General features: G+C 34.8%; 1 protein-coding gene and 1 long non-coding RNA gene across 2 annotated transcripts in view; one reads left to right on the plus strand and one right to left on the minus strand.

Moving 5' to 3' along the window:
• The first annotated feature begins 260 nt into the window (after positions 1–260).
• LOC123334666 lies at positions 261–1,958 on the plus strand. The gene is made up of 3 exons (XR_006552672.2): positions 261–310; positions 1,314–1,394; positions 1,907–1,958. It is a non-coding gene; the product is annotated as an uncharacterized LOC123334666 (long non-coding RNA).
• A 3,279-nt stretch (positions 1,959–5,237) lies between these two features.
• The window catches only part of MEOX2 (mesenchyme homeobox 2), a 75,167-nt gene continuing 62,497 nt past the window's right edge, over positions 5,238–17,907 (minus strand). The window contains exon 3 of the mRNA XM_006066994.4: positions 5,238–6,648. Coding sequence (XP_006067056.1) covers positions 6,424–6,648 — 225 coding nt within the window. The 3' untranslated portion in view covers positions 5,238–6,423. The remainder of the gene's footprint in view (positions 6,649–17,907) is intronic.

Below are 17,907 nucleotides of genomic sequence, written 5' to 3' on the forward strand. Positions count from 1 at the left end.
CTAACAAACTTAAAAAAAATTTATATTTTCTGAGTAAGAAGCAGGAATAAAATAAATGATTAAAGTAAATTTCAGTATATGGAGCATTAATGGTCATGTTTGTCATTGGTTTTCTACAGTACTTGAAAAATCTGTTGGCAGAAATATAATGCTTGTTGTGCATGTGCTCAGTCATGTCCAGCTCTTCCTGATTCCATGGACTGTAGCCCGCCAGGCTCCTCTGTCCAGGCAAGAATACTGGAGTGGGTTGCCATTTCCTTCTCCAGGGGATTTTCTCGACCCAGGGATCAAACCAGCATCTCTTGCATTGGTAAGTGGGTTCTTTACCACTGGGGCACCTAGGAAACCCATAGTGATAGTAAAATACGTAGAAATGATGAATAATAGATGTGAGCCAGCCCTCGTCAAGTGCTTCCTCTCTTAAAGACACCTTGACTGTCCTTACCCAGCACTCAAGAGATGTAAACGGGTTTCTGCATTAACCAAAGGCAGTTAAGTATATAGAATTGTGGACTGAGTAAATATATAGAAGTGTTAAATATACAGTCATTTCAAATGCACTTTAAGATGAAGGAATATATGAACAGAAATCAATAACACAATATATAAAATGATGGCACAGAGCACTACATGTAATTAGTATACACATAGTTATTGATTGAGTGAATTGAATTGACTAATAACCAAATATTGACTAAGAAACCTTGGGAAAAAATAAAGAAAATTTAAGGCAAAATAACTTTGAGTAAGTTCTTTGGTTTACCAATTCTACAGTATCAGAATGGTACATAGGTTTCTCCATAAGGCTATTCTTTAATAATTTAAATTTTGTCATTATGTTTAATATGCTTTAAAAAAAAACTTAATGAGGAATGAGAAATGATTTCTATTTGGCTCTCATAGCAACTTCTGTAATGCCTTGCAAGCACTAGGAAAATTTTAATAAATAATTTTATTTATTAAAAATTACAATTAATTATCACCAGTAATTTCATAAATAATGTTGGCAATCACACAGGCTCTTTAATATATCTGGAAGTCAGGGTTTTTTTCTTCTTTTTTTTTTTATCTTTTAAAAAGTTCATCTATTTATTATGATCTTGGATATGTTTAGTAATACAGTTATATAAACTTACTTTTCCTTTGTAAACTGAAAAATTCTAATTTGTTGCTAGATATTATATGTGGATATCATAGGCTGTCCACAGATCACTGTTTGAGAAGGGTAGAAGTCAGTTTTGATTGCTATTTTAAAAAAATAATTAAAGATCAAGAAAAAGTTTTTCTTAAAATAACTGTTTCTTCTTCTTAAGGGCTCAATTCACATTCCCCTCTCCTCCCTGTCTGTTTTCATTGCAATCAAGGAAAGTTTACTGCATTCATACTTCTTAAAGGTATTTTTTTTTAATCTTTGCAATTGTGTCATCCAGTGTTTTATCAATGGCTATGTGACTTGCTTGGAAGACACGACTGGTAACTTCTAGAAGAACTTTTATTTGTAAAGTATTTCTCATTAGAAAATACTTGTCATTATGTAGAGTTTAAATTTTCCTATTTTTTAAGAGAAAAAAATGGTGTTTATTGTATATTTTCGTAAGCTTGCTACTGCCAGTAGAGGGAGAAAATGTTTTAATGGAAATGTTGAGATTTGTTTTTGTTATTGCTATTTTCCTTAAGCCAGAAGTCCAAAAATTTTGAATAATTATTATATTTGTTAATATCAAGATATCATATGCACAGTCTCTTATTACATGGAACAGTGTAACTATTTTATATTTAAAATGATGCTTTAATAAAGGCAAAAATATTGACTGATTTTTAATTTAAATTTTTAATTAAAATTTTAATGTTTAATTCTTAATTAAAATGTTTCATTTTAATTTAAAATGTTTCATTTTTAATAAAGGTGAAAATTTTGACTTCCCCGGTGGCTCAGACAGTAAAGTGTCTACCTACAATGCGGGAGACCTGGGTTCGATCCCTGGGTAGGGAAGATCCTCTGCAAAAGAAAATGGCAACCCATTTCAGTACTCTTGCCTGGAAAATCCCATGGACGGAGGAGCCTGGTAGGCTACAGTCCATGGATTGCAAAGAGTCAGACATGACTGAGTGACTTCACTTTCACTTTCATTGACTGTGAATAAAATAAAATATACATTCATTTGGTCTATGTTTTTTTATAAGAAATAAGGCTTTTTCTCTTATAGTAATTACTGTTTTTGCAACTGAAATAGTAAAATTGAGAAATTTTCATTTCATAATTATATAGGCATCTAATATATGACAGAAAATTAATACATTTAATATGTAAAACCTTATCCATTCATGAGAAAAACAGACCAATTAAAAAGTACTAAGGATCCGAGCAATGATTTTAAAAATATAATTGTCAATAAACACAATAAGATGTTCAACATTATTAGAAATTAAAAGCAAATTAAAACATGCTTTTCCTTCTGCTTAAAAGTAATAAGAACTATGATGGTTATTATTGCCATAAATATAGTGAAATAAGTGTAGTAGGTATGTAAGTGGATATTTTTAGGTGGGAAATCAGCAATCTATACAAAAATTCCTAACAACAAGCACACTTCCTTGTCCCAAATAACCTACTTCTTATAAAATCACTTCATGGGAAAAATTAGATTTTGCTAGAGGAATGTAAAAAGTAGTTCATTTCAATATTATGTAGGGAATACTTGGGGGGGGAGTAAATATTCACTATAAGGGATTTACTAAATATTGCATACTGCATCCACTTAAGGGAATACTATTTAGGTATTAAATAAGCTTATATTATTAAAACCGAATCAAACAGTTTACAGAGCAGCGTGTATGCTATGTTTCAACTATTACTCAAAATATACATTTTTACTGATAAATACTTTCTAAAATTTGTGTAATAAAAACTTTGTTACCTATGTATATTCTGAGAACACATGCACAGCATTTCTCCTCAGGAAACATCTACACATGATTTAAACATTGCTAAGTAAGCCTAAATCCAGTTAAAGAGGCCTGCACAATTTCATGTCACTAATACATTTTAGTAATCAGGGTAACAGTAAGGATTCTGCTCGAGTCTTCATGAGGCTACCAGATAAGAGTGTGGTCACAATTAAGCACCATTTCATTTAATCAATCTGACCTGTGGTGGTCTGTCGTCAAACTGAACATATCACAGGTCAGTCTCACACTTACTTTATGTAATGTCCTTCAGGAGTATATTAAAACTGTGGTTGGGGTTATTTTAAGTGAGTTTAGTTTGTTTAAAAAAAAAAAAATGGCAAGCTTGGTTCTCAAGACTCTGAAGAGGAACATATAGGCTAACAACCATAGGTGAGTATGGGAAGTAGGAAGTAATTGGGATCATATTAATAATGAGGTAAAAATATGTGTATCAGTTTTTGGAAAAGCTTTGTAGTGTTCGTCCCTCTAAATCCTGTGGGTAAAATCACTCTCACCATGACTCCATACTATTTTCAGAGAAAGGTACTTTCATGCCATTATAAATTCCTACGGAGTTACAAAGTCTCACACAGAATTATATGGAAAGGGCATTATGTGAAAAGACACCATGGAAAGCCAGGATCCTAGTGGAGAATCAAAACAAGTAAAGTTCTTTTAAATGCTGTCATTTCTGGAATAAATTAAACCTGATACTATGTGAGAATGTCTTAAGTTCCCTTATAGCAAGGATGTTGAGTTATTGTCTAGCAAACAGGCGCCTCTTTTAAGATAATATAAAAATATTCTAAAAAGACAGTTTTTCCAATTAAAATTAATCTAGCTTGCTTGCTTACCTATCAGTGTGTTGTTATTTTGCTCAAGTGTTCAAGCATCTTATGTGGTGTATCATTTTAATACACTGTGAATAAAAATGATGCCCCCTTTTGGTCAGCCAGCGGCCTATCCTGTCTGGTGATTCTTAATGTTCTCTGTAGTCAAATTTCATTACATCATTTTAGAACAGCTCACAACTCCCTAATAAAGGCATGTCCACAATACAAATGCTTCACATTTCCTAAATGTCATATCAATTCAGAATTACTTTTTCCTATTTCATTTATCATGCTAAATTGTAATTTCTATTTGGCCATGGTCCTTAACTTTCCTTTTAGCTACTCCTAAGCTGTATGTTCCTCCTATTTCTGGAAATTATTTTCCTGCTAAAATGAATTATTCTCCACTTTGTACCTATAGAACTCAATTTAATTTTTATCTTTCCACTTCTTCAATTTGTCGAGATGCTTTGAATTTAAATTCTACAATAAGAACTTCAATCCCCCCAAGTAGATGTCATCGGTACAAATGTAATGTGTATTCATTCAAGTAATTGATAGAAGAGTGTTTTCTGCCTGGAAGATGTTAATCTGAGCCCTGCCCTCTCCAGTTAATTTAGAAATATTGTTAACTGCTATGATAAAATTTATTATGCAAAGGGAAAAATGTGATATAAACAATCAAATCATTTTATTTCTTGAATGCTTTGTATATATCATACTAGACTAAGCAAATTAAAATCAACCAAATGTATTTTTTTATCAGTCTCACATTTCTAAAGCAAGTGAAATCAAATAATAAGGTTTTGGGAAATTTCCACAGATTAGTGTTCTTTATTTTTATTTCTAATTAATCAAAGGGTAGGAGGAACTGCTGGATATTTCCAAATATTTGTGGTTAAAATATGGGACACGTGAAGAACAGTGCCGTAAAGTTATTAAGTAGGATGTAGGTATCCAGTGTATGCACAATCTGCATGATACCAAGCACATTAAGTCAGTATAGCCCTGGACTTCTTATATTGGTAATTTCCTCTAGGGCTGAGAATTCAGATTAGCTTATGGAGCTTATTTTCACATTAAAAACTCTGGATATTTGTGTGTAAAAACAATCCTTGGATGAATTCATGTCTATTATACATAAGCTTAAAAATATATGACTGGTTTCTCTCATTGTAGTGAATAATATTACTTTTCTCCTTTTATTTCATAAAACACACAATGAAATCTATTTGGCATATTCTTCACTTCAGGGAAATGGCTTACCATATGCCTGTTCTCAGATGCTTTTTTATTACACAAGGATTTTTTCATAAGAAAAAATTTCAGAAATAAAAATAGATGATACACGAATTATGATCATCTGCTTTTACCCAACTGCACATGAATTGGGGAGTTTCTGAAGTATTTACAGTAAAGCTTGTTAAATAGGAAATCACAGTAGGAAGACCAAAATTATTTACAAAGGATCATTTATTTAACATATTTTTTTTACAAAATACAAAAATTGTTGTTCTGCATGAATACATCATATATGAAAAAAATGTGTTTTCACTGAACTTAATTTGAAGACATTCAGAATTTTACCTTCTACCAACTTGAGGAATCAATTTTGTTTTGCAAGTTGTCTATTACCATCGTCAATCGGGGGGATACCCTTTTTCTTGTTAATTAAATCATATTCACAACAGCTAACATTTTATAGAAATAAAATCAGACAATGTCTGTCATACAAAAGCTCTTTCTGCAAGTAACTGATTTGCCTATGATCCTAAATTTTTTTTTCCAAGCTATAGATAGGAAGAATTGAGGAGCTAGGTAAGTTTTATAATAATGTATTAGCAGCAGTTGATAGAAAATGCAACATAAGATTTGTTTTGTCTGTGGTACAAGAATATTCCCTATCAGACTCTAATGTATTTTCTCTACTTGAACACAAGTAAGCACGTGCTGATTGTTTCTGGGATGACAAAATGTATAAAAATACAAGAAGCTGGTTCTGTTTGTCATCGTGAGTGGCTATTTTCATCAGCTAATATGAATGCATTGCTAAACGTAGTGAAGACAGGAAAATGACTTAAGGGTAATATATACAGAGTTAAAATACATTTTTTTTAACCCACTTAAGAATGATTTCAGGCACTGTGGCTGTTTGGGATAAAAATGGTTCATGGTTTATTCTTGAATAGTAATGTAATTGTCAGTGCAAGCGAGAGCAAATACCTGCCCACTGTCACACACATGACCTCGGACATCTGCAATGTTCAAAGCCAATTCATCTTCTGTATCTTCACTCTGGAGGCACCTTCAATACAAATGCTTCATAGTTTGCTCTTGATAGCAATTTAATTTTCAGTGCAAGCAAAAGCAAACACAAAGGCTGCTCACTGTCATACACACGACCAACACCTCTGGAATATTCAAAGCAAGTTCACCTCCATCTTCTCTGTGGAAGCATCTTTCGTAAGTGGCACTTAGTGTAAACCCTCTGTAAATCATGAAAAAACAGACTCGGGATGCCTGAACTTAATAATATTAAAAATCAAGGTCATAGTCCTCTCTCTGTGTAAACGATGTTCGAGTAAGGCTTGCCATCACCACATTTCTTTCCTGAGAATGGAGCTGATCCCCTCTGTCTGTATCATAAGTGTGCATGCTCAGAGCTGTGCTCACTGTCGTGGCTGTCTTCATTTGCTAGCGAGTCCCCTGTTTGCTGGAGGGTGGCTGCACCAATTCCCGAGAGCTCTGAAGGGAGGAGCGTTCCCTTTTTCACATTCACCAGTTCCTTTTCTCGAGCGGCAGCGCCTTGCTGTCCTCCTTTTACCCTCTTCCACTTCATTCGCCTGTTCTGGAACCACACTTTCACCTTTAACAAAGAAAGGGAACAAGTGAAAGAAAGAAAGTGAAATGGACAAACTTTTTTCTTCCATTTTGGTCATCAATGGAAAAAAAATGGCTTTTCAAAAGCTTTTACAAATACACTGTGAAATAATGAATATGAAAATAAGTCACCATTGAATTTAATCAGGGCCCATGTTCATAATAATTTTAAAACATTCAGAAGGTCCCAAGTCCTGTATTTTGTATTTTATGACATGTGCTAAGTTGCTTCAAAAGACCCTGATGCTTGGAAAGATTGAAGGCAGGAGAAGGGGACAACAGAGGACGAGATGGTTGGACGGCATCACTGATTCAATTGACATGAGTTTGAGCAAGCTCCGGGAAATGGTGAAGGACAGGGAAGCCTGGCGAGCTGCAGTCTATGGGGTCGCAAAGAGTCGGACACGACTGAGTGACTGAACAACAACAAAGCTGCTTCAGTCGTGTCCAACTCTGTGTGACCCAAAGGACCGTAGCCCTGCAAGCTCCTCTGTCCATGGGATCCTCCAGGCAAGAATACTGAAGTGTGTGATCAAAACCCCATCATTTACATCTCCTGTACTAGCAGGCAGGTTCTTTACCACTAGCCCTCCTGGGAAGCCCATTTTATGACACAGCATGTAAAAGAATAGATGGGAAAGTACTGTATCATTTTAGGTTGTTCAAAGGTATTTAGTTTATAAAGAGTTTCTGTGCATTAGAACTACCATTCAGTAATTGTTTTGGTCAAACAACACCCACTTTGCCCCCTCCCCCTGCTGTCAATTCCCGGACCAATCTAAAATATACTCAGGGAGCTCCTGATGAAGCTCCGTCTGGAACGTCATTCTATGCCCCTGCAGTCCACTGCTGCACTCACAGAGCTTTATTTGGCCATTTCACCTCAGAGTGAGTCCATCTTCTTCTGAACTATGCTTTTTCTCCTCCCTTAATACTTTGATTTTACATTACAAATATGTGATTCTGATTTCCTCAAAACAAGATCAAAAATTTTCCCTGGTACTGCTTTTTAGTTGCTCAGTCGTGTTTGACTCTGTGACCACTTGGACTGCAGCACACCAGGCTTTCCTGTCCTTCAACATCTCCCAGAGCTTGCTCAAACTCATGTCCATTGAGTCAATGATTCCACCCAACCATCTCATCCTCTGTTGTCCCCTTCTCCTCCTGCCCTCAATCTTGTCCAGCATCAGGGTCTTTTCCAGTGAGTCAGTTCTTCGCATCAGGTGGCCAAAGTATTGGAGTTTCAGCTTCAGCATCAGTCCTTCCAATGAATATTCAGGGTTGATTTCCTGTAGGATTGACTGGTTTGATCTCCTTGCTGTCCAAAATTTTCACTAATACTTGTTAAATACTAATACTGAGTTTGTATATTATGTTAATCACATCAGCTTTGTAGAGATCTATTTTCCTTCTAAAATCTTAACTGAAGTTACCTAATATATGATAGAAGTGATTTAGCATGCATGCACATAATAAAACAAAAATTGTATGTATGCATTAAATGACCATCCACGGCTACAACCATAATAATGGCATCATTTCATTTTCTTGTTTAGGAAGAAATTAGTTCCTTTCCTATTGCACTTTTCATCTTTGTATATTATTAAGCTAAGTAAGCTAAGTGTTCCTTTTACATTGCATTTCTCTGCCTACTCCACTTAAAGTTACCACAAGCCTGAATTTTGTGTATATCTTCCCTAAGCCTTTATTTGGGCTTCCTCGATGGCTCAGTGGGTATAGAATCTGCCTGCAATGCAGGAGACACAGGAATGTGGGTTTGATCCCTGGGTCAGCAAGATCCCCTGGAGGAGGAAATGGCAACCCACTCCAGTATTCCTGACTGGGAAATCCCACGGACAGAGGAGCCTGATGGGCCACAGTGAAAATGGCTGCAAACAGTCTGACGCAACTGAGCACACAGAGCACAAGCCTTTATTTGAAACAAATAAACAGAGACAACAGCTTTTCTCACCACACATGGACCCTAAAAAGTACTGTTTAATTCTTCTTGTCTTTTAGTTTTATCAAAATGGAATGCTTTTAACTATAAGACATGTTTTTTTCTTTTTGTTAATATTGTCCCATTTTATTTGGTTTCTTTCTTTTTATTGAAGTATAGACCCTGATTCTGGGAAAGATTGAGGGCAGGAGGAGAAGGGGACGACAGAGGATGAGACGGTTGGGTGGCATCATCGACTGGATGGACATGGGTTTGGGTGGACTCCGGGCGTTGGTGATGGACAGGGAGGCCTGGCGTGCTGCGGTTCATGGGGTCGCAAAGAGTCGGACACGACTGAGCGACTGAACTGACTGACTGCTAGCTGTTTTACACTGTTGTGTTTTTACTGTGACTCGGTTACACATTCTTTTTCATATTCTTTTTGATTATAGTTTATCCCATGATATTGAATATAGTTCCTTGTGCTATAAAGTAGGACCTCATTGTTTATCTATACTATACATACCATTAACTCTAGGTTTCTTGCCTAGTCCATGTTGATTCAAGGCATGGCATTCTCTTTTTATGATTGTGTGCAATTCCACTCTGTGAATATATCACTGTGTACCCACCCATTCTCCTGTTCATAGACACTTGAACTATTTTTTCTTTTATAATTGATGCTGTTATAAATATTCTTGCAGTTATGCTGTGATAAACGTGTGATAGAACTTCTCTGAGTATACATCCAGGAGTTGCCATCAGTGGGCCACAGGGTGTATGAATGTTGAATTTAACGTGATAATATAGAAAAATTATTTTATAAAGTGTCATCCATTTTCACAGTCCAGAGTGTAAGAGTTCTTATTGATCCACATCTTAGTGTCACTATTTGGATTTATAAGTAAATTTTTTTCCAATATAATGACCATAAATGTTATCTTACCATGTTCTAATTTTCCATTTCCTGATTACTAATACGGTAAAGCATCTTTAAGTGATTATGATCCATTTGTATCTCTTCTTTTGTGAAATGCCTCCACATCTTTGGGTTGCAGTGAATGTTTTTTGATTTAATTTCATTCCTTATTTTGTTGTTCAGTTGCATTCCTTATGGACTCATAAAATATGTTCCAGATGCTAATTTAATGCTTTGGGGTTATATGGCTGTTATTACAATCTATAAGTTTATAGTGTGTTCTTTTCCTTTCCTTGGGTATCTTTTGACCTTTTGGATATCTTTTGATGATTAGAAACTCTAAAATTTATTATATTCAAATTTATCAAATGTTTCTGTTATGACTATCTTTTTCATTTCTTCATTAAAAATCTTTCTTCTGAGACCATTAAGATACTCTTCTATGTCTTCTTTTAAAAAGTTTCAAGGTTTGCTTTTCAAATCAAAGTAAGTGGTTAACTCTGACTATTGATTTTAGTATATACTGCAAAGAAAATTTCTAAATTTATTTTATTCCAGTTGTATAATAAGTTGTTCCAAGACCATTTAACAAATAGTCCACCCTTTTCCCAGAAATTATTGTTTTCAACTGTTGTATGTCAAGTTTCCATGCATGCATAGCTTTATTGATGCACTCAGTTGTTCTCTCCTTTTGACAAAAAAAAATCATCTTAATTATTATAATTTCATAGGAAGTCTTCCTATTTGACACAGATAGTTCTGTTATATTCTACTCCAGGAATATTTTGAATATTCTCCATTTTCATTTTATAAACAATCTCAATTTCTATAAATTCAAAGTACTAAGAGAAGCTAAAGAGAAAGGTACTATATTTCTAAAGATGTATTTATTTCAGTGGTCTTCAAATCACAATAAATCACAATACTCCATCAAAATTAGTACAGTTTTCTCAGCTGCTGGCACGAAAAAAAATCTTTAAACTATGTCTTTTCTCAACTCTGCATTTTCATTGTTCTATCAGACTATAATTGAAATCTTGTATTATACACTACCCATATATATATTATTATATTAAAAAAATAAGAAAATGTAGAAACTCAGAATTTTTACTAAAATAGATTGATTAAAAACAAGTGGATTGATATTCTTGTATTATTGTTACTTAATAACCAAATGATAAGATGTGATTTTTAATCACATATCTACTCAGGGCTAAGCAGCTATACCAATAGGTGCTACATATGCACTTTCCAAACACGAATTTTTATAGATGAGGAAGTTGAGACTCAAAGGTTAAACAACTTGCCTAAGAACACAAAAATAGGTAAATGTGGTACCAGAATTTAAACCTGGGGTTGGTTTGGCTTCAAATTGATTTTATTTTGTTTTGTTCCTGTTATATTTCAAGCTCATACATTTTAAGCCTTCAGGTTAGAAAAGTAAAGCATATAAAGTATGCTATCCATATGACTAGTATCATTCAGGTAATTCTCCTACTCAATATAATTAGGTTTGTAAATATGACACTATCTTCCTGTACTGTAATTTAGGTAATTATACTACTCAATTTAATTACCACTGTAAGCTTGACATTGCATGTTTCATTAGATCTTTTCCACATGAATTGGGCTCTACTTCTGGCTTCACTTCTGCGTGAATTTGAGAAAATTATACTTCTCTCTGCCTCAATTTTCATATTTGTACTGTTGGAATAATGAGCCTTTCAAGATTCTCCATAGAGACATTTTCTCCGTGGACAAATCCAGATGGAAGAAACACATCATCATCATTGTCACTGAAGAGTGAAATATCCAGCCAAAATAATCTTGGCAGAAAATGGGAAGAATAGATTTTGTTAAATCTACACTTATTTCCTTTTTTAGGAGAAGGAGTGCAGTAATTCTGTAATACTAGCATAAAACCTGTTATGTGCAATTCGACATGAAAAAAATGTAATTAGATGGTATGGATTTTAGAAACAGTATAGGCTATTTTGTGTTGTTTCCTGTGTCTACCATGTGAAATTTTGCCATTTCATTTTCTTAAACAGACTAATGAAAGACTTCATTAAAGGGCTTCCCAAGTGGCTCAGTGGTAAAGAATTCTGCCAATGTGAGAGATGCAAGAGTCATGGGTTCAGTCTCTGGATTGGGAAGATCCCCTGGAGGAGGAAATGGCTATCCACTCCAGTATTTTTGCCTGGAGAGTCCCGTGTATATAGGAGCCTGGTGGGCTACAATCCATGGGGTCACAAAAGAGTGGAACAAGCCTAACTGAGCACACACACACATCATATATATACGTGGTTTATAGATGTGTGCACGTAGGTGAAAGCATTTGATGATTATATAATAAATCTAATAATTCTAACACCTTTATGTATTTTCTCAAGGGATCAGGCTACGTATTTCATATGAGAACTCCATGAATTTAGTAATGGAACAAAACAGCAACACATGCAGTGATGAGTACACCTTATAAATTGTGAAGGAAAAGTACAGAAATTCAGTGTGTCCAGATGTATTTTCAAACATACTATGAAATATTGGGACAAACTAAAATAAGGAGAGGAAGATCTAGGGGTGCATATATTTTTCCACAACCATCACAGTATTAAAAGCAAGTCCATAAAAGTAATTTCAAATTATGTCAATATTGCCATTAGAATAATAACACCATGGTTTTATAAATAAAGAAGCTTTATAGTTTAATTTATTATCACTTAATCCAGCTTTGTTGGCTAGATTGAAAAAATACTTTTGGAAGACAGCGAAAGAATAATCATTCAAATGCTTGACAATTTTTAAAATAAGGAAATTATTTTGATTAAAGTTTACAAGTTTGTTTCATATAAAAATCTGTATTTATAAACCAAGTACAGTTAAACTAATCTCATGCTTTCTTGATGACTTGGAATCTCTATTTATTCACTCATTCATACACTCAGTATTACTGCATGCTTAGTAATAGGTAAGAGGGGTTAGACCAAAGAACGTATACAAATAAATAAGAAATAATTCCGGCCCGCAAGGGCAGTTTACGGGCTATATGTGAGGCCTTTGGCATATACTGAGATGCATAAAGATTAGCTTCATCTTTTACAGAATATCCTTAAATTGCTTGCAGTTGTAGTTGGTGTCATTGCTAATCCCCTAATAAGAGATTCCCCGAATGGTCCATAGATGGCATGAACCCTACCCCTACATCAATGTCGCACACTGCTTTGTTGCCACAAAATTATTATAGAAAACCATTTCCCTCCTCTGGGAATCTCATGATGTTATTGCTACTGGCATCCTGTGTGCCTCTGCTTTTTTCGTCCTAGTAACCTAGAGTAGTACCTTAGGAGCTGGGACACTGTATCATCAAATATTCTGCGTACAACTAAAACAAATCTGCCCATCTTGGAGTATGCTATATAAATTTTGCAAACTTTTATTGCTTTATTTGGGCTTAAAACATCTGGTCCCATCACTTCATGGGAAATAGATGGGGAGACAGTGGAAACAGTGTCAAGACTTTATTTTTGGGGGCTCCAAAATCACTGCAGATGGTGACTGCAGCCATGAAATTAAAAGACGCTTACTCCTTGGAAGGAAAGTTATGACCAACCTAGACAGCATATTCAAAAGCAGAGACATTACTTTGCCAACAAAGGTCCATCTAGTCAAGGCTATGGTTTTTCCAGTGGTCATGTATGGATGTGAGAGTCGGACTGTGAAGAAAGCTGACTGCTGAAGAATTGATGCTTTTGAACTGTGGTGTTGGAGAAGACTCTTGAGAGTCCCTTGGACTGCAAGGAGATCCAACCAGTCCATTCTGAAGGAGATCAGCCCTGGGATTTCTTTGGAAGGAATGATGCTAAAGCTGCAACTCCAGTGCTTTGGCCACCTCATGCGAAGAGTTGACTCATTGAAAAAGACTCTGATGCTGGGAGGGATTGGGAGCAGGAGGAGAAGGGGACGACAGAGGATGAGATGGCTGGATGGCATCACCGACTCAATGGACGTGAGTCTGAGTGAACTCTGGGAGTTGGTGATGGACAGGGAGGCCTGGCGTGCTGTGATTCATGGGGTCCCAAAGAGTCGGACATGACTGAGCGACTGAACTGAACTGAAAATCAATTTATCTCATATCTGCAATTTCTCTGGAAATGCTGGTTAATTAATTTTTTATTATTTCCTTTTTTAAAGTTTGGCTCTAAGGCAAGATTCCATATAGAGTATATTTTGTTTCATAGTATGATGAACAACTCAGATAAAAATTTCTCCCATAAGAATCTGAGTAAAGAAAAAATACCATTTTTCATGAAATCAAAGCAATATAAACTAGACTTGTCGACTATCAATGACTACATGAAGATAATATTTTTGAACAAAATCTTCATAATAAAAAATGACAAATGAAATAATAACCTATAGTATTAGTTGTAAACATTTAAGGTGCTCAGTTATAAACCTTACTGTTCAGAATATCTGATTATTATGAAATCTCACTTTTGATCCCTTAGTTAAAGTATTTTGTATTCACATTGCCTGCATGATCAAACTGATATATAAATAAATATAAAAACATTTATTCACATATTAGTAAAGAAAACAGCTCAGAGAATCTTATTGTCACTAATTTGCTTAAATGATGTATTTCAGAATCTAGGAATCTAATATTTCTCTGTAATAAAATATTGTGAGAATCATTCTTGGTATTTGTTAAACATTCATTTTATCTCTTTAATTTATTCAGTCATTCACATATGGCCTTCTATGTATAAGTTCATCTGAGGGTTCACAATACATCAGGAGAACACAAATGAAATATGTATCTGGATTGTCATACAATTTCCTAAAATGGCCTGAGGCAAAATGTTGATAGAAAGTAGAATCTACATGACGCTATTACCCTTATTTATAGAATACCATAAATGTCTGTCTTTTGAAGAAACAATCATAACACATAACATCTGGATGAAAATAAATATTTCAGTGACATATCTAGATGTCTCTAAACATCTGGAATTTGTAGATTTAATATTCCAACTGTTTCTATTTGTATATGAACACTTGAAATACTGTAGACACTGTCTAACAAATATTTATTCACATCTTTAACATGTGAAAGCATGCAAAGGAGTAATTGTATAAATACAATTCGGAAATTTAATCACACCTGTGTGATTAAATTGATCATGGCAGCTGATCTAGTAAACCTAATGTAAACAGACTCTAGTAAGATACATCCAAGTAATTCAGTGGCAAAGTCAGTAGATGAACTGCAAAATTAGAGCCCAGACTGCTCTCTAAGGTAGGGATGAAAAATGGGGGAAAAGAAAGCTTCCTTACTCGTCCTGCCTGAATAGATTTATATCTGATTAAGAGAAGGAATCCCTTGGCTGTTTCCAAGAAGTTCATGGGAGCTGCCAGTTGACTCTGCTGTTTCTACAGCAGAGCAACATGGGGTTGGGAGGTAGTGTGCATGCATGTGTGTGTGTGTGTGTGTATGTTTGGGGGGGGGGGTGGATTGGAGGGTAAAGGGGGTTAGGACATATTCCATTACTAAAGACTGAATTCCTGCATAGAGGACTGCCTCTCACCTTCCTCTTCTATTTTAAAACAATGTTTATGACCAGGAAATCACTTCCTGGCCTCTATAATTTTCGGTTTCAAAGCCTCTTTTTTTTTGTCCTTAGAATGCCTGAGAACCAGGCTCACTAATGTAGTCATAAAACATTTACTATTTCACATGTTTTTGGACAAACTGAATACACATTAGCCATTGGTAGTCATGAGCAAATAACATGTTGAACAAGAAATAAAATCTTTTTTAGGAAACAAATGAAATTCTCCATGAAATGAAATTAGGGTTAGGGTTAAGGTTAATGCAATCAGTACTATTACAAGCTGATCGTACGTATTACATTCTCCTTTCCCAAAATGCAGCCAGAGTAATAATTCACATGATGAGCAAAATTCTTAGAGGACTGATTACTTTTATTTTGACCCTTTAGAAATGTCCTGGAGTACTAAATGCTAACAATTATACCTCTTTCTGTCAAACATGATGGAATTCAACTCAAATGACCTATTTATGAGTAAAAATTTACAGTGAAATTTTACTACTCCTAATCGTATTTCTACACAAGATTAAAAAAATGGATATGAGTTTTACTTATTTTAAGTGAAATCCTGTCACTTCAGTAGATCATGAACAAAAGACTTCAGCAAATCTGAGTGGAAATATCAAAACTAAATTAGGCACTTTTCTCCATTACTGTGTTAAAAATTTCCTAAACAGCAGTCTTGAATACATGGAATTTATGTATTCTGATCCACTGCTGGTACTTACCTTGTTTAAACTACTAAGATCAGCTAGAATGACGGCCTTTGTTCTCAACATATTGTCTAATCTCTGGCTTAAGGTTTAACAATAGCAACACATCACAACCAGTGCATACTATTTTAAGAAATGACCTCTTCCCTAGCCACTGTCTAATTTTGTGAAATTTGTGAAATATAAATATGTTATTGAAACACATAAACTCATCATTCTTATAAGAATAGTAGAATACTAGGAATTCTTAAGATTCAATCTAATTAAATATTCTGATTATTTCTTGACGAGCAAGTTTAATATCAGAATATATGTAAGCCCTCACTTCACTTTTATTAGATTTAGGGGCTGTCTCCAAAATTATTCTAAGAACTTGTAATGGCAATTGCTACTGTCATAAGAATATATATTGACACTAAAGTATTCAGTAATTTCAATAACTGGAAAAAATTTTTAAATTGAAAAAAACTGTCTTGCATAAAAATTATAAGTGCTAAAGAGAAATGAAGTTAAAATCAATCCTAAATTGACTATGTTTCTGAGGTTTTCATGAAGAGTCATAGACATAGGGAGATTGACTTGTAGAAAGTGTCCTATACCCAAATTCTCTAGAAATTGTCCTTTATTAGACTTGTGTTTATTCTTTTATAGATGTCATGGAACATATGCAATGCTGTATATACATATTTAGATAACAGAATATCTCTTTAAAGTTGAACATACCAACACAAAAGTTGAATCGGCTCCTCAAAATTTTCAGGAACTTCTTAGTAAGACTTTACCTTACATTATATGAAAAAAAAAATTATGTGACTGCAAGGATAATGTGAAAAAGGAGTAATCTTTCACAGCAGAAGATGTTTTTCTTTAACATTACACTTTAAATGATGATCTGTGTTGCAACACATGATATGTTTCAAAATGTTACTTTTGATCTGCTGATTAAATATAAACTCATTGTTTCCTTATTGAGGAAATTCCCAAAATTAAAGCTTATTTTATATTCCACCATCAACTCATTCACCCTATTCTCTACTCCCACTTTTCTGGTCAGACCCCAATCATATTTAATCTCTCAAAATAGCAGTCATACCATCAAATCAGATCAGATCAGCTATTCCAAATCCTGAAAGATGATGCTGTGAAAGTGCTGCACTCAATATGCCAGCAAATTTGGAAAACTCAGCAGTGGCCACAGAACTGGAAAAGGTCAGTTTTCATTCCAATCCCAAAGTCATACCATGCGCAAGCAAAAGAAACATCTGTTACTCTGCTGCTGCTGCTGCTAAGTCACTTCAGTCGTGTCCGACTCTGTGAGACCCCATAGATGGCAACCCACCAGGCTCCCCTGTCCCTGGGATTCTCCAGGCAAGAACACTGGAGTGGGTTGCCATTTCCTTCTCCAATGCATAAAACTGAAAAGTGAAAGTGAAGTCGCTCAGTCGTGTCCGACTTCCAGCAACCCCATGGACTGCAGCCCACCAGGCTCCTCCATCCATGGGATTTTCCAGGCAAGAGTACTGGAATGGGGTGCCATTGCCTTCTCCGATGACTGTTAAAAACTACTCTAAAGATATGAGGAAATATCTAAAATCATGGACTACACAAGGTTACCTTGAATAGACAATATGTCTGATCTTGCAGATATAACTTATTAGCTAAATAACTAAAAGCACTCATATAAATGTATAGAAATTAACCTACAAAGGAGAAGGTTGTGTAAAATGCTCAGTAAAAGACAAAACCACTATTTACTTGGCCCAGGAAAAATTCTCCTTCATAGTCATCCAAAAAGTTGATGTCTATTTGGAAAACACTTGGCGATGAGCCATTTAATGATTTATGAGTAACAAACAAAACATAATTCCTCTCCTTTCCACTAACAGAATGTGATCCAACTAGGTGGGATTATTCCATTTATCTTGGCAGCGGAATCATTAATTCAGTCTGTTTATTCTGGTCAGTGAGCTTACAAATCTACAACATCGCACCTTTGATTAGCTTTGTAAAATGATTTTGTGACATGGAAGGAGCTCTCATTCTTTCTATATCTGGCAGT

The sequence above is a fragment of the Bubalus bubalis genome, chromosome 8 (genome assembly GCF_019923935.1).
Source record: "Bubalus bubalis isolate 160015118507 breed Murrah chromosome 8, NDDB_SH_1, whole genome shotgun sequence".
Taxonomy (NCBI): Eukaryota; Metazoa; Chordata; class Mammalia; order Artiodactyla; family Bovidae; genus Bubalus; species Bubalus bubalis.